This window comes from Python bivittatus, unplaced genomic scaffold (genome assembly GCF_059951505.1).
Source record: "Python bivittatus isolate LINGU-HERP-01145 unplaced genomic scaffold, Pbiv_v1 ctg000190_np1212, whole genome shotgun sequence".
Taxonomy (NCBI): domain Eukaryota; kingdom Metazoa; phylum Chordata; class Lepidosauria; order Squamata; family Pythonidae; genus Python; species Python bivittatus.
The window spans coordinates 11,308,952-11,326,258 of record NW_028277042.1 but is presented as its reverse complement, the minus strand read 5'-3'; the positions used below and the strand labels follow the sequence as shown (position 1 = coordinate 11,326,258).

Sequence of the window (17,307 nt, the reverse complement as noted above, 5' to 3'; positions counted from 1 at the left end):
AGTGACAGACAAGATGTGCATATACACTGACTTCATATAAAGTAAATTCCTCTTTTCCAGTTTGGCCCAGTAAACCCACTATAACTCCAATACTGAGCTTTACAAGAAAAAATAGAAGCAGGTAGTCAGAAGCAGGATTAAATTAAAGCAGATCCAAAAGAGAAACCATATGTACAATTGCACATATCAATTCTGAGAAATTCTAAAGCATCCTGAACATTTATACAACTAGAGCAAAAATTGAAGAGTGAACAAGACTGAATTTAAAACTCATCATTTTCAGTTTGAGATAAATAATGGCTTTTAAATGCTTAGCTATGTAGTTAAGTAATTATTGGCCCCTTTCGGTTAAAAAGTTAAATAAACACCAGATAGTTGTCTTTCCTGCAGTCAGATTTTCCATTTTCTTTCCTTTTTCCTAGGCTTAGTACAGGAAAGAGCACTTGACAGTTGTAAAGTTATCTGATGGAAAGACCTCTTTCCTAATCCAAACACAAACACACATACAGAGCATGGCTTTTAGGCTGGGACTCATTCCTGTTGAAGAAAACTGGCCTGACTGCAAGAAAGAGAAGGAGAAGAAGGAGAAGATGACCACCAAAATAATGACCCAGGCCACTGTACCCATGTCAGTTTAAACTAGTGTGGCTTGTAAACAGGCTGAACATGAGTTGGTGCAGCTGACTGGTGGAAGAAACCAGGTTTTCATTTGAATTGGAGAAGAGAATAATGAAACACCAATGGCCAATGGAAAACTTGAGTGTTGAAGGCCAAAGCAGCTGGAGCGTGTCATCTTGGGAAACCAAGTCAGCTCTATGATGCTTTGCAATTGTTTATTACCTTTTAATCCTTTTTTTTTTTCCCCTTGGCTCAGAAGCTTGAGGTGACACACAAGGTTCTTTCCTCATAATAATCATGGAAGGAAGATTTGGGATGAGAAGTAGATCCTGGCCCAAAGACAAACTCTGGATGAATGAGAGTTGGCCAAAGTCTAGGGAAATGATTTGATTTGGGGCACCTTTGGGATGGGTGGGTTTCTTTTTAAGTGAAAGTAGGAACTAATTGTCTTCAAGGGGCATGTTGTCTACATTTCTTCTCTTAGTCTGAGGAGGAAAGGAGGGGCCATCAAAAATTGGCTGAATTGCCACTCGCTTTCAGCAGAACAGGGTGGGATGAAGGTTTACATGTAGTCCATAGACTCTGGGTTGCTTCTCCCTGCAGTACACCGCATGGTTGGCTTTCACCATGATGCTGTACAATTTTTTGTGTATCACTAATAGATTTTAGAGGGGACCAGAGACACTTTTCTGGTTCATGCAATCTCCCAGATGATGGGTTTTCAAACTTTTTCAGGCCACAGAACCTGTTAGTTGGGAAAAAACACCAGCACCCTGATCCCCTGATCAAGAGGCAAAACTCCAGTGATAGAAAAATTGACAATAAAAAGCCTTGGTGCTCGTTGTAGTGTCTTTATGCAAATTTATATATTAATGTTACTTGAATTTCACAAAAGCAAATGCCCCAATTAGTGTCCCAGAAAGTTCCTCCATGTATTGTATGGATAAAAAAAATAATAAATGGTTATGTGTAAATGCCAATTTAACATATTTCACCAGATTCAGTAACTGGGGTGTGACTGCTTTTCCTTAGAAAATTTGCTATGGAAGCCTGTGGCTGCATTTGAGTGAACCTGCCCCCCGCCCCCCCTATAGTCCCCATCAAGTTCTCCCAGGTTCCGCAGAGCACACTTTAAAAAACCCTGTCCTACATTGCACAATCAGCTTCAGCAATCAGAAGCGTGGGAAAATATCCTTTCTCTGCTGAAATATTTTTCTTGAACATTTTTAAGGCTTTTTCGTATTACTGCAGGGGTGTGGATGTGTACAGAGAGGGCTCTTTTCCCACCCAGGCTACGTATCCTGCATTATTAAGTATCAGCTGGCCTGCCTATTCCATGATATCTTCTTTTGCGTGGGGACTTTTATTATCATCATCATCATCATTATTATTTTTTGGTAGGAATTTCCCTGCGTTCAGTACACCAACGGTCTCCAGGAAGTCTGGCTCCAGGGTCAGTAGGATGTTTTCAATGTCTCATAAATCCCCTCCACCCAAGGTGCCCCAGCCAGAGCGACTCGATGAAGTGTACGAAGCGTTGAAGAAAGGGCTAAGGTAAGCGTTGCTGCTGGCACCACCGAGCACTCAACGTGTGACATGCGGTTGCACCTGTTCACTCAAAATATCTAAACTTACCTTCCTAGCACGTGTTTGGATCTGAGGAGGCTTGTGAGGAATAACAGCGAAACAGTGTCTTAAGCAAGACGTTGCCCTTGGTGTTGGGCAATGCCACCCAGCTCTCAAAAGCCGCAGTAAAAATGAACAGTTTGGTGTAGTGTTAAGGCTCTGGGCTAGAAACCAGGAGACTGTGACTTCTAGTCCCACCTTAGGCATGAAGCCAGCTGGGTGACCTCGGACCGGTCACTCTCACTCAGCCCTAGGAAGGAGGCAAGGGCAAACCACTTCTGAAAAACTTTGCCAAGAAAACTGCAGGGACTTGTCCAGGCAGTCACCAGGAGTCAACATTGTCCTGAAGGCATACACACAACACAACAATAATCTGTCGGGTGTTACAACCCATATCTGTAATTAGAAAAAAAGCATGCAAGCTATGTTCTAGCCAAGCTGATCTCAGGAAAGCTAAACAGCATCAGGCATAGTTTATTCTTGGATGGGAGGCTATTTAGAAATCTAGTAATCTAGACAGGGAAGTTTCAGAAAACCCTAGAGAAAGGTAATGGCAGAACACTCCAGTACAGTTGTGAAGAAAACTATGTGAAGAGCTCTGTGAAGTCACTAGAAGCCAAGCTCAAGAGAGTCTTCTTTTACGTTATTATCGATTTTTAAAAGTTGGTTATAACTGAATAGTTTCTGTTGGTGCTTGAAACATGATTCATGCTTCTACAGAGCGTCTCCCTTCACCCACCATCCCTCCCTTTTCTTTCTCTGATCTTTTTGAAGTCAGCAGAGAATTTGGAAAAGGAGTTCTGTTTACATTTGCTTTTTTCTGAATAACGCATAATTATTCTGCATAATTGTGGATGCTGAGAATGCAGTTTGTTGCATCAGGCAACTTATCCTGGGGTACTACATATATTTTCGATTTTAGTGCTCATCAGCTCCAGCCGGCATGGCTAGTTGGCCAAGAGTTATGGGAGTTGTGCCCTGAAACTTCCCAAGAACACTAGGTTGATTGACTATGGCTGGAAACTTGGTCATATTTCTTCGCCTAGTTATGTGTTATGTGAAGAAGATCATGCAGGTCTAACTACATTCACACATTGGAGGAAGCCATAATGCAGCTCATAAGTTTGGGCTCGTTTGTTTCAGAATTGTTCCAACATGGATTCTATCCCCCCTTGCTTTGATCCATAAATCATCATTTTCCAACCACAATGGCTGGGTTTACACCTCATGTCAAGCCAAAATGAGGTCCCCCACACCAAGCTTAGCACCATATGTCAACCCAGCCTTCATGCTGTACGCAGCTAAGGTCATTATGGCTTGTTTAACAAACCATGACAAAGTCCTGGCTCAGCTTTGTGTAAATTCAGTTGGCATTGGTTTCCACCCCCCACCTAGAGTTCAGCTTGTGAATCAAGAGTGCAGTCAGCCTGGTGGGAATCAACTGAACGGGAAGTGTTCTGCTCTTGGGTTTGACTGCCAAGCAAAACATCCTGCATGAACTAGGGCAGCCACTTGAATTGGGGACCAGGAGGCTGCCTGCCCTAATCTTCCAAGGGATGTGGAGAGTGTTCTGCTTTCTGTGCTCAGTCCCATCTCTCTTTGCAGTGCTTACTTGGAAGTGCACCAGCTGGAACTGGAGAAGCTGAGTACCCAGATCCGTGAGTCCAAGAGGAATTCTCGCTTGGTGAGTGAAGCAGTTCCTGTCTTGGGTAACAGCGTTTATCTTGAGACACAAGACTCACTGGCAAATTGCAAAAACTCAGCCGGTGTTCTCCTCCCATGGTACCAGCTTTGACATTCAGCCCTGCCCTCAGTCTTGGAGACATGCCAATCTTCCAGTCGCTTGTGGAATGGGTGGTGGTGGTGCTAAAGTACTGTTTTGCATGTATTTTATGCACAGGATCTCCCCAATAGATGCACGCAAAAATACATACATACAGGTACCCAATATATACATGGGTAATGCATACACAAGAGAGCCAGTTTGGTGTAGTGATTAAGGCATCAAGCGAGGAACCAGGAGATTGTGAGTTCTAGTCTTGCCTTGGGCAAGAAGCCAGCTGAGTGACCTTGGGCCAGTCACTTTCTGTCAGTCCTAGGAAGGAGGCAAGGGCAAACCACTTCTGAAAAACTTTGCCAAGAAAACTGCAGGGACTTGTCCAGGCAGTCTCCGAGATTTGGAGACAATTGAATGAATTAAAAAAAAAATGCATACACCTACACGTGCAGTACACACTTTCCAGAGCTTATGGAAACATGGCCCTTCTTGCCATAACTACAGGGGATGCAGCTTTGAAGGATCTGCTCAAAAGAGCACATTAGCAATGCCTGATCTGGTGCCATGTATTCAGCAGTTCTTTCAAGTTCCTGAATCCTCCTGACCTTCACCTTCTTCTTTTTCTCCTTTAGGGCTTCCTCTATGACCTTGATAAGGTAAGACATGCTAGGAAAGAAGCAGAGAACCCAAGGGACTATGTTGGGTGGGACAGGATTGCCATCTCTTGTATCCCGTATGTTGCAGAGAGACATTGCTGACATGGGTCGAGTTCATTGATTCAATTGAAACCCTGCGCCCTGCGCCTTCCCTCTCCTCTAGGAATTGCTGCCTCAATCTTTTGCTTCCTTAAAGCATCATCAGAGGATTGAAGGAGCTAAGATGTAGGAGTTTGCTCCTCTCTTCTGCAACCAGCAGCAGAATGGGGGTGAGGGTTTCTGCTTAACTCAGTCGGGCAACTTTCCTGCCTGCAGGCAGAAAATAAAGAGGAACCCAGATCTTTTTCCTTGTTGGAAGAAAGTGGTGTGAAGACAGGTTTTTAAATGGATGGAAAGCAAAGGGTGAGACTGTTTCTCCCTATCAAGCCCTCCTTTTGTATGTGGCTGCTGCCCCTGATATCTCCTTTGGATTTTTAAAAAATGCCTAGAAGAGAGGAGTTGATTATTCCTCCCTTTTCTTCTACTTCTCTGCAAGGGTTGAATATGATTCAGGAAGAGGGCCACTACCCGTGTGTACATTCTTTCCACTTTATTTACATCCAGTGAATGGATTTTCCTATCATCAGGCAAAACCTGCTGGACAAGAGGCAACAGTGGGAGAAAAAGAGATAGGCCAACACAACTGGAAGCTAAGCTTTTTTTAAACTCCCCTGGCAGATCTTTTCACGAAAGCTGGTTCTTTCTAGCTTTCCTGGAGGGAGCCAGGAAAACACAGTTAAATTTCCCTTGATGGCCTGTGTGCTTTTCCAGGATGATTTTCACTTGGTTCCTGCCTTTTCCCAAATGGTTCTTGGAGTCTGTGTGGCATCTCATGCTGGGGTTCTGCGCAGAGGAGTAATAGTTAAAACGAAGGGTTTGACTTTTCTCATTGGACTGGAAAGCTGTTTTCTCGCCAGGGCTTACTATCAAAGAAATACACACCTATCCTGGGGTCCCCAAAGGTGATAACTGGGTGAGAAATAGACTCATGAGTAATTTTTTTGCTTCCTTCCAGGGTAGCCTGGGTGTCTGAAGGATTTATAGGATCCTGCACTCCTTTACCAACTGACTTTCCAGTTCCTCCATAATGGGATTTCTTTTTTATTTCACAGCAAGTCAAGTCAATTGAGCGTTTCTTGCGTCGCTTGGAGTTTCATGCTAGCAAGGTACCTGCTGCTCCTGAGTTAACCATGCCTGTAGGATTGCTGTGCCAAGAAAAGTCAAATTTTTAATCGCCTTTATAAATTGTGCCCTTAGAACCTATTTGCAAATATTTGCCTGTTTTGCATAGCTTAAACCTAGAGCAGGGGGATTCGGCTGTAGCTTTCCAAAGGTTTCAAGACGAGCAATTTCCCTGCTACTTGATCCTTCTTAACTGGAGTTGCTAAGGACTTTTAGCATGTAAAATTTGGGTTCCACTTTTTCTCCTCCCCAAAGAGAAGGAGAAAAAAAAAATGGGAGGAGAGGAACAGGAAAGATCAGGAAGAGCTTTTTGAGGACAAAATAGTCTGTTGTGCTACCTGGGATGGTCTGTGAACCTAACCTTCTGGATATTTCAGCAGGTGCACTCACAGCTGGCTCAGCTTTCTGCTAAACCAACTTGCAGCTTCTCACTCTAGTTCTCTGGGTTTCTTTTCAATAGATTGATGAGCTCTACGAGGCCTATTGCATCCAGCGACGGCTCCGAGATGGAGCTCACAATATGGTCAAGGCCTACACAGCTGGTTCCCCTGGCAGCAAGGAGGCGCGTGAAAGCTTGGCTGAAGCTGGCAAGGGCTATAAGGAGTACACGGAAGTGAGTCAAGTTGGCTGGCACTGAGGAAGGAAGAAATCTGTTGGGGGAACAAGAGGAAAGTCCCTGGGTTGGCAGCATTAACAGTCAGTTGTCTGATTTCTCCCCCATGCAGAACATGTGTCTGTTGGAGAGTGAATTGGAGAGCCAGTTGGGAGAGTTCCATATCAAGATGAAAGGTAGGAAGGGACAAATAACATCAGCATGAGGAAGCTTTGTCAGCCATTTTAAAAGCACCCTTGGGCATAGGAGATGGTTTGGAGAAGCAACAGGAGAAGGAGAAGGCTGTTGACCCTTTTGCCTCCTGATGTTTTCCTCCAGATCCCAAAGATTTCTCATAAATGTGTGTCTGGAGAACATCAGCTCAAGAGATGGGATGGTGGTGGCGGCCCTAGAATCTCTCCTTTGTCTGATGCTTTATGAAGAATAACAACATTAGGACTACCTTTTTTGGCCATGATGGAAGCTATAATCCATAACTTGTCTTGTCATTCTCTTGCAGGATTGGCTGGCTTTGCTAGACTCTGTGCAGGGGACCAGTATGAGGTTTGTGAAAACAAGATGGGTGATGGAGGGAGGAAGAGTATATGAGTTCTAGAGTTGGGTAGGATTGAGGAAAATGGACTTGCAAATGGGAGCTGAATAGGGAATTGTTTTCTGTTCATTGACAGCCTTGGGGGGGCGGTCACCAGATGACATGCTGGTGCTTTCCAGATGTTCACATCAGAGTCATCCCAGAAGTTGGAAGGTTGTCCACTATTGCTTAAAGGATGGGGTGAATTTGAGAAAGCATCCCCTCTGCTTGCTATTGAAGGAAGGCTTGCAGTCAGGCTGGCTTAAAGTTGTGAGTCTGAATCTTGTTGCTAGTCACCCACCTAATACCAGAATTCCTCCTTCTTCATGGCAGATCTTCATGAGGTATGGACGCCAGCGATGGAAACTACGGGGTCGCATTGAGGCCAACAGCAAGCAAGTGTGGGACAGTGAGGAGATGATCTTCTTGCCCCTCATTACAGAATTTCTGTCTATCAAGGTGATTGATGCCACCCTAGTCAGCTGGGTCTCCTACCTAGAAAAGATGAGGCCTTTCCCTTATTCACGATCATTCTGCTTTTTCTTCCTTCTTTCAGGTGACGGAACTCAAGAGCTTGGCCAGCCATGTAGTAGTGGGGAATGTCTCTTGCGAGACCAAGGATCTCTTTGCAGCCCTGCCCCAGGTGGTGGCAGTTGATATCAATGATCTCGGCACGATCAAGCTGAGCCTGGAGGTCAATTGGAAGTGAGTGCTCTTGGCCTTGAGGCTCATTATGCTCTCCTGTAATGTGGGGACATGGTTGGGTGTCTGGAGCCACAATGAAAGAAGGGTTCTGGTGAGAGAATCCATCGTGTCTCCTGGCAGATCTTCCAAGAGATGCAAAGAACACATAGGGCTACCTCTTCCATCTGTGGTACTCGCTTTTTCCCTCTTCCCCACTAACCACTATGCTTTCCTTGCATCAGTCCCTTCGATAAAGAGGACCAGCCGTCTTCTGCCAGTACTGTGAATAAGGCATCGACGGTCAATAAGCGATTCTCCACTTACAACCAGAGCCCGCCTGACACTCCTTCCATGAGAGAACAGGCCTTTTATGTGAGTACTCCTTCAATGGATGCTAGATTTATTAAGATATGGGTGGGAGGGAGAGCCCTTTGTCTTTATACTGGGAAGACAATACTCTACTATATTGTACTATACTAGCTCCACCGAGGACCTGGAGTGGGTACGGTCCAAGAAGCAAATATGCATTACTCTCCTCCCTCTGTCTTATCCCCAAAGCTTACATTACGGTTCAAAAGATGTTTTGAAATCAAAGCAGTTCTCAGGCCAAACTCCCTTGGATGTCTTTTGTTCCTGGGTGTTAGACAGGACGTTCTCATACTTGTCTATTTAATTGCTTCTGTATCTCCTAGAATTTAGACTAGGGGTAGAATTTGTTAAACCACACACTAGTGTAGCCCTTAATGCTTTGGCTACAGCCCCCAGAATTCTCCAGAAGTTCTGCAGAAGAACTGAATTCTAACATGTAATGAAACAGGTGGGGCCAGTGATTAAATATATGGAGGTAATTGTATTAGCTACTTTTATTTAATCCAATTTTATTTTGACCTGGCCCTGCCCATTTAATCCTGGCCTTGTCTACTTCTGGAAGGTGTAACCTCTAGCACATCATTTAAAGGCCCTGAAAAATGTTGTGTGCCTACGTTGCCTTAAGTCACATCAAGGGAAGGGAAAGGGGAGAAAAAGTGTGCAAATAATACATCTTCTTTTGCGGTCCAAGAACAAATCATGTTTTATCAGACTAAGGCTGTTCACATTTGTAGGTTAAAAAAAAAGGGAAGGAGTACAACTAATTGTTCTAAATGGGGAAAACTTACAGCTAGATTCATTGCAGAGTAGGGTGTTCTTTGTCCTGATTTCCTGAAAAATCCATAAATGATGAAATCGGGCGTCCACCTGTGGTTCATTCAAGTCCTTGGTGATGATGGTTGCCTCTTTCTCTGCTCAAGAGCCTGCCTTGGGAGGCGGTCCCCAAGCACAGGCGGGCCTTGATGGACGTCTTCCAGGAGACCCTCCTGGAAAGGCTGCCGTGGAGCTGTTCATGCAGCGACGTCTCCTCGGTGCAGCTTAGCACAAGGCCATCTCAGAGCTGCGTAAGTGCTTGCACTCTGGCATCGCTTGGTGTCCCAAAATAGAGCTTCTCCCACTTTAGTCTGTAGTCCCTGATTTTAAAACCTGATGGCAGAGCTCAGGTAGGATAAGTGGTACTTGGCAATAGTGAACAGTAAGTGGCTTTCTCTGCCTTGCCGGCTTGTAGTAGTCGCTCTCGATTGTGCGTTTATTAGCTGCTGCTCCTGCAGGTCGGGGGGGGGGTGGTTCCATCATTGTGTAGGCTGCTGCCTCATCCTTTTTGTGTGTCCCCATACCACTTTGGATCCTGTACTATTCTGTTGTTCTGGACTCACCCCGGCGCTAAACTTTGGATTTGGGTTCTGAGAACAGCAGTTTAGCACAAACGATCTCCTTCCTTTAAATTAGAAGTAGGCATCTTGTAAGAGAGCCAGTTTGGTGTCATGGTTGAGGCATCAGGCTAGAAACTGGGAGACCGTTCTGGTCCAGCCGTAGGCACGAAGCCCACTGGGTGACCTTGGGCCAGTCACTTTCCCTCAGCCCTAGGAAGGAGGCAAGGGCAAACCACTTCTGAAAAACCTTGTCAAGAAAGCTGCAGGGACTTGTCCAGGCAGTCTCCAAGAATCAGACACAGTTAAATGGATTAAAAAAAAAAAAAAAAAGACCACCTGGGGCTCATGGGCCATATGTAACTCTTGGTCTACTTTCATGTGGTCCTAGACTTAATTTCAAAAACCCTCTACAGTTGATCAGTCCAGACTTCTTGTAAGAGCTATCTCCTTTGATAGCGTGCTGTCTGGAAGAAAGGGAACAAGAATAAGAAGAAGTCTGAGAAAGAATGGGCGTCCTTATCCATTTCTTTCTGGCCCCACCCACAGGTTGATGTTTGAGACAGTGTGGTGCTTCCCCAAGAGTTGCACTATACTGTTGCACTGTTAAGTCTACTTACATCTCATTATGAGATAAAGAGAAAGGGTTGCTGTTTCACACATAGTATCAGGCATAATATGGCTTGTTTGGTTTGGCTTAGCACAGTGTATAAATCCAGCTGTTGTAATTTATAAACCATGCTGTATGGCTTAATAAGGCTGGTAAACCAGGCCATTGTGGCCTGTTCAACAAATTATGATTAAAATGAGTCATGGTTTAGTGTGCAATCCCAACCAGGGAACTTTGCTAAGGAGACCCTAAGTTTTGTGAATATTAGTTTGAGCAGGGATTCGTTCAAAGGACTGCAGTGGTCATTTTGCACACCATTTTTTTTTTCATAATTACAAACATGTCCATCGTCTATCCTAACCTCTTTCTTGCTAAAGGCCTTTGGAGGCGATCGATATAGCAAGAGACAGCAAGTCCCAACTTAGTATGGTTATCCCAAATGCCAACTCTAGAACCTCCCATATCATGCAGGAGGCCATCTCAGTTGCTGACAAATAGCTGATCTCTCTTCCGTGTGGGTTTGCCAATGTATATGGAAGGTAGAGGAAGCTACTTAACTGTAGCACGCATGCCAGCATCACACATCCTGGGCTGGCTGGCTTCTCCAGAGGGTGAGCTGATGCACACGTTGAGGAGCAATGGAAGTGGGAAGTAAATGAGTTCTGTTAGAAGCCCCTTCTTCCTCCAAACGTAAACCTTCCCTCTGTTAGCTAGCTCTCTCCCCACCCAAACTGAACAGCCTGCTGTGTGTGTGCAACTGGCTGGAGGATAGGAAGGAGTAGGGCAGAGATTACTAATGTGGGATTGGGAGCTGTTAGGTATCACCCCCACCCCCAATGGCATCTGTCGTCTCTCAACATTAAATTTGATTAAGTATTGCCAGTGTGAGATTTCATCTTATAAAAAAAAAATGTGGGTATGTATATTTGCACCTGGATCATTTGCAAGATTGCATGAAGGGACCCAGCAGCTGGAAAGGGTTTGGGTGCCTAGAGTAGTTCAGCTGCAGCCTTGTGTTTATCTGAGGTGGCGTGCCAGGTCAAGGGAAGAGGAATGTTGGTGTTCCAGAAGACAGCAGCGTTGGGGCTGGGGAAAGAACGATTGTGCAGTGTGCTTGCCTGGGGATGCAAGAGGTTCTGCTTGTGTGCTCGTTTTGATCCACAGCGCTCAATGCAGTTGTATCTCATCCATGCTGTTATTTTCTCCAGAACATGCTGCGGCAGCAGGAGGAACTAGAGAATGGGGCAGCCTGGTCCATCTCTTCAGAGTCATCAGATGACTCTTCCAGCCCCCAGCTGTCTGGAAGTGCCCGACATTCACTGCCCAGGCCTATTGTGCAACCCGCAGTGCAGGTCACTGCACCTGCCATTGAAATTGCTTTTACCCAGCCTGAGGTCAAAGAACCAGCAGTCCGAGAGGAGGCTGCCATGGCAAACGGACACGTGCCCTATGCCCGGACTCTTAGCCAGATCAGTGAAGCAAGCGTAGATCTGCCAATGGCAGAAGAGAGGGAGTGTCCTGTCCCCAACGACTCTAGCCCTTGGGATGTCCCTCCCCTGGAAACGAACTCCTTGCCCCCAAGTGTGGGCTCGCCACTGGACACTCAGATCTGTGAGAGTGAAGAGCAAGAGGGTGAGTCTGATGGGGCCACCCCTGTTGCAGAGGAGAGCAAGGACACTCCTGGTCCAGCCCAAGAAGTTCAACAGCCCAAGTCCTCATTGGCCCCGTCAGCCCTGGGAGAGCTTCAGCCATCAGGAATCTCAGAAGCCCCAAGGCCCAAACCTGTGGACTCTGGCCTGGAGGAGGCCATCAACACACTGGCTTCTGCTCTCGATGACTATCGGGGACAATTCCCTGAGTTGCAGATTCTGGAGCAGGAACTCAAGCACCTTGAGGAGATTCTCTTGGTAAGTGAGTGGGTAGAGGGCTTAGGACCACACTAGAGGCTGGATAGGGTTCTCATAGCATTTTAAAAAATAAACTGAACATTGCAAATTTTAGCAATTTCTTTTGCTTTATCTCAGGGACATTTTTTGGCATCTGGAACATCTCAAGTTAGTGATTCCATGAGATTTTACTGATTTAAAATAAATGCTACATTAATTTATTTTGGAAAGTCCCCACTCATGTTTTGGGATCTAGTAATTACCATTCTACATGACTGCTGCCCTTTGGAGTTCTTGAATTCCTCCAGCCAAAACCTAGTTTTGAGAACTTGCCTAAATTATGCAAGCTATCTCACATTGTGCACTTTTGTTTTATGTTTATGTATGGTTTGCATAATTTTTGCCAGTTCCAGGAAGGAACACAGAAACGTTGAAGGGACCAATGAAGCTATACCTCCTGAGTGCAGTAAATCTTTTCAGATATGTTTCTCACCACATCTGTTCCTATGAGCGTTTGAGGGCGACTTTGGGTATATCGTCAACTCACACACTTCCGCCGTGTTTTTTCACAAGATAACCTTCCTGCCTACGCATCAGAGGCCCAATTTTCTCCTCCTTGGGGGTGGCTGTTTTGAGAAGGAGGGATGGAGTGAATGAGATACAAGACTCCTGCAGAGAAAAGCAGAGAAGTCTGCATAGTTTATACTCTTCTGTATATGCTCTAGACTGCAATTTTAGGCTTCGATGTTCACACACACCAAGGAAGATAGAAATATGTTCTTCTAGCAATGTTTCTTTGTATTTTAATGAAAACTCAGTTTGCCGAGATGTTGAACTGCTCTGATGTAGGAACCTACCAGATTTCCTACAGATGATCTTCTGTGTCAGAAATTAAGGCCCAAGGATTTCAGCTGAAAAGGTGTAACTCTCAGGCATCCTCCCACCTCATCTTTCAACATTTGTTTGGAAATTAGACACTGGGTGCTTTGTTTTTGTGTAGTGTGTGTGTTTTCTCTTTTGCACTTTGGAGCTCCATTCCAGCAGGGCAAGAAGCAGAGCAGTAAGGAGAATTGTTCAATCTAAAATAGACCAAAGAGAGAACCTGTCTGATACTTGTTTTTATTTGCATCCTACAAGCAAAAGCAAGGGCTGTGCCTGAGCCGAGCCTCCAGTACCAGCTTGACGGTGGAACACGCACTTGAGAGTTTCAGCTTCCTCAATGCTTCTGATACAGAAGACTCAGAAGGAGATGATGACAAGTGAGTGGGGGTGGCCAAGACAGCTTGCTCAGATCCAAGTGTAGATCACCTGAGAAGAGGGCCTTAGTGAGTAGGGTGATGACACCAAGAGGGCAGAATTATAGCATATATGTGTTGAGAACCAGGATGTTCATCTGATGATCCACAAAAGTTAATGTAATAATAATGTTACTCCTTTAAGTGCTGCAAAACTCTAACTTCCTGCTTTGCCAAAGGCTAAGATATCTTCCTCTTTGCAGGACAGCCAGGCTGCCTAGTTGTAGCAGTTATAATCGACAGGAATTTCATAGGATTAAAAAAAAAAAAAAGCCTGGGGGACCATTTATGATCTTCGGCTCTCACGGTTGCTCACCTCTGCTTTAAGGCCGCTTTTCAAGTCTGGTGCCCTCCAGAGGTACTGAGAGGGCAACTCCACTCCCAGAATCCTCAGGCAGCATGGGAATTCTGGGAGTTGCAATCCTGTCATTCCTTGGGGACACCAGGTTGGAGAAGTCTGCCTTAGATAGGGTAACCGCCCGTGCCAAAGAGGCCAACTCCCAAGGAATGCTTCTCAGTATCTCCTGTGCCTGGCTGAAGCCTGCTCCCTCCAAGCTATTATTTTGGCGTGGCTTGCTATAGAATGCCAGTGACTTTTCCCACGGTGCTGATGCAGCTGTTGGAAATCGGCGTAAAACCATCTGGTCTAACAGGTGGAAGCTAGTAGAAAATGCAGCAGCAGCACCACTCTGTGGCCAGTGGTTGATACCGCTGCTATGAACTGTGCACTCCCCCCCCCCCTTTCCACTTGCAAGCGAGAAATATTGTGCAAGATCCTTTGACTGACTTTTCCAACCACATTGGACTTGAGTTGACCCTGCCTTCTCTACCTGGTGCCCAAAAATCAAGGGCAAATTTATTCAATGAGTTGAGATCAGTTTGGGCAGGCCTGGGAGCCTTTGCATTTTGCCTGTAAGCTGAATCTGGCCACCACGCGCTGAAAGCAGGGATACGGCCCAGGTGGGAGAAGCTGGGTTTACGGAAGACAAGAACCTCATGTATGTTTTGCCCGCTGCCTCTCATTACAGGGTGGCGATGGCGAGCAGTGCGCAGGCTACATCTGTGGGCAAGGTGCCAGGTGACGCTGTGGCTGAAGACTCCGCTGGGTGCCTGAGCTCGGAGGGCAGCTTGGAGCCCATGAGCACTGGCAACGAATTCCTTGACAGGGCCCTGGTCCTGCATCTGAACCACTGCAACCGCTTGCTGCTAGTGAGTATGAAGCAACGCTTTGCTGCCGGGCATACGTCTATCCTGATTTTAAAAAAAAAAACCAGAGCTTTCCAATAAACTGGAAAGACATAATTTGATGATTTATTTATTTATTGAGCAAATCTATATAGCTGCCCATCTCACAAAACGTGAGTCTGGGCGACGTACAATGCATAAAAACAATAAAAACCATAAAACACTCAAATGTAAATAAAAGAGAAAAATCAAGGTAGTGAAAGAATGGTCACTTGACATCACACAACCACCTTGCCGGCTCATCATGGGTTGATGGAGAAACCACGTTTTGAGGGCTTTCCAGAAGGCAAGCAGGGATGGTGCCAACCTCACCTCTGGGGGAATGTTGTTCCAGAGGGTGGGGGCCACAGCAGAAAAAGCACGCTGTCTGGGTCCCCCCAGATGGAACTCCTTAGAGGGGACCATTAGCATACCCCTCTAAGGAGTTCCATAGAGCTGTCCAGAGTCACCTGTTGGGGGGAGATGGGCGACATACAAATTTAATAAAATAAATAAATACCCCTCCTGCTCGACCTGATGGGGTGGGTAGATGTAACTGGGAAGAGGTGGTCCCTCAAATGATACGATTTGATATGATCGTTATCAAACCTGTGCTCTTTTTGTGCTTCGTTGTTCACCACCAGAAGTCCTTTGGGATGGCGTGGCCTACAAATGTTGTGAAACAAAATAAAGAAATCAACCACAACAGCTTTTTTAAAAGGCAGCAACCTAGAAGTACCAAGCTTTAGAAAAAGCTCTTCTAGTTAACAATTTCCAGAATCTGGGTTTTGGTGAATGAATTCAGAATATTGATAAACGAGAACGGAGCCTTAGGTATTCTGGCCCCATATTATTTAGAGCTTTGTCAGGCAATTATCAGCAATCAAGGTTTTCCCAGAAGCTAATCAGGACAAGAGAGCAGTACAACCTTTGGGTGGGCCAAGGGCCAGCCATGCTTGGAATCTCATTCCAAAAGGTGGGTGGGGTATGATATAAATATACTTTAAGTTATGAAATACATGAAGTAATAATTTTCCACATCTGACACATTAACATTATAATTCAGCAGCTGTTTTGGCCTGGGTTCCAAGCTAAGAGTTTGGAAGTGCACATATAATCCTGAGGCCTCAGACTATGTACCCCTGCTGTGCAGGAAACCTGGATTTTGCTCTTCCTGGTTTGCAAAACAATGCACATTCATTCCTACCTTAAAAACACATTGCACAATATGCACTGGAATCGGGTCTCCTCTCCTGACCATCTTTTTGTGATGTGTGTCTTGATTCCTAGAAACTGGGCAACTTTGGACCTCTTCGCTGCCAGGAAATGTATGCTCTTGACAGGTTGGCAAGAGAAGTACAGGTTCTAGAGATGGTCTGTCGCCTGATAGTGGATCGAGCGGGGCTAGCCAGCTCTGCTGAGGAAGGTAGGAAAATGGGCATCCAGAGGGTGCATCTGGAGATGGCAGCATCTGTCCCTGGCATACATTTATTCTTGGGGAGGAAGGGATCAACACTGAGCAATCAGAACATGTGGGCAGAGCATATTCTCTCCTGGAAGACAACCCCTGGGTGTGTAATTAAGGGGTATAAGGATCTGCATCAAAAGCACAGTTGGGATGTATTTCTTTCCTTGTGGAGTTTGGTTTCCTTCCACCTTTGTTTATGGGAAGAACTTGCTGACTTGAGATTGTTATTAGCCATGCCACTTTCCCCATAATTCCGTGTGGCAGAGTGACTTTTCTGTTTTTTCCCCCAAGGGTCCATCTATTTATTTTATCCATTCCTTATATTCATTAGCTACCTAATATCAGGATACTTTTAAAAAAAAAGTTTGTAGAACCAATTCTGAGCCAGATGTTTGTGACCTCAAAACTGCTAGCCAATCAGCGTTGTGCATAGCTGTTTTCCAGTACAGACCTGAATAGTTGCTTTTCTGTGAACATAACGTGAGAGTGTGATAGAGGAATAAGGTACACTTGGATCATAAACCTAAGTGTACTTCCATTCATTTGGATGAATTAATGTTTATAAGCACTGTGTAGGCCAGTGTTTCTCAACCTTGGCCACTTTAAGATGTGTGGAGTTCACCTCCCAGAATTCCCCAGCCAGCCATGGGGAATTCTGGGAGCTGAGGTCCACACATCTTCAAGTGCCCAGGGTTGAGAGACACTGCTGTAGGCACCCCCACAGGGCAGAGGAAGAGAGTTTCATAACGTCAAGGCTGTGGATCAAGGGGAAGACCCTCCTTTGCGTAGTGATGGGGTAACCAAAAGCATTAGTTGAGGCTGTGCACCTTTTTCTGTTCTCAGTGGTACAGTTCTCCAAGTGGAAAGAAGGAGTTTTCCCCTTCTGGGATAGTTGCGTGGCCGTCCCTAATGTGTACACCTGCCCCGTTGAAAAGTTCATGCAGACGTTCAAGGCGGAGTTTGCAGCACGAATCAACGACCGCCAGCAGGGCTTGGCGGATTCAGGTGAGTGTATTTTACATTCAGAGCAATTCCTGTTTTCTGTGCTTGCTTCTCTTTCTTCACTATCCCTGGATTCTGGAGTTTCAAATGGCACTGTGCTCTGTGATCTGAATAAAGTCTGCCATGGAAACGTGGATCTACTCTGGGGACGGGGCAGGCACATCATGCATGATTGACAAGAGTCGCACGGGAAGGGCAAATGGCTAATCTGATCTGCTAAGCAGCCTTCTGGGTCTCCCCTCCCCTCTACCCCTCTGTTTTGGGGAACTCACAAGAAACAGCTTGCATTTTTTGCCCTACGGGGCTGCAGGGTTGGG

The 17,307-nt window shown here is 45.6% G+C and overlaps 1 protein-coding gene across 5 annotated transcripts in view; it reads left to right on the top strand.

Moving 5' to 3' along the window:
- The window catches only part of RIPOR1 (RHO family interacting cell polarization regulator 1), a 94,833-nt gene that overhangs the window by 70,554 nt on the left and 6,972 nt on the right, over positions 1–17,307 (top strand). For all 5 annotated transcript variants that reach the window (XM_088136034.1, XM_088136035.1, XM_088136031.1 and 2 more), the window contains exons 3-17: positions 2,020–2,172; positions 3,850–3,928; positions 4,654–4,677; positions 5,829–5,882; positions 6,359–6,511; positions 6,624–6,687; positions 7,011–7,054; positions 7,416–7,541; positions 7,639–7,787; positions 8,009–8,138; positions 11,324–12,022; positions 13,139–13,260; positions 14,325–14,505; positions 15,811–15,946; positions 16,832–16,993. In XM_088136034.1, the coding sequence (XP_087992160.1) occupies positions 2,020–2,172; positions 3,850–3,928; positions 4,654–4,677; positions 5,829–5,882; positions 6,359–6,511; positions 6,624–6,687; positions 7,011–7,054; positions 7,416–7,541; positions 7,639–7,787; positions 8,009–8,138; positions 11,324–12,022; positions 13,139–13,260; positions 14,325–14,505; positions 15,811–15,946; positions 16,832–16,993 (2,276 nt within the window). The remainder of the gene's footprint in view (positions 1–2,019; positions 2,173–3,849; positions 3,929–4,653; positions 4,678–5,828; positions 5,883–6,358; positions 6,512–6,623; positions 6,688–7,010; positions 7,055–7,415; positions 7,542–7,638; positions 7,788–8,008; positions 8,139–11,323; positions 12,023–13,138; positions 13,261–14,324; positions 14,506–15,810; positions 15,947–16,831; positions 16,994–17,307) is intronic.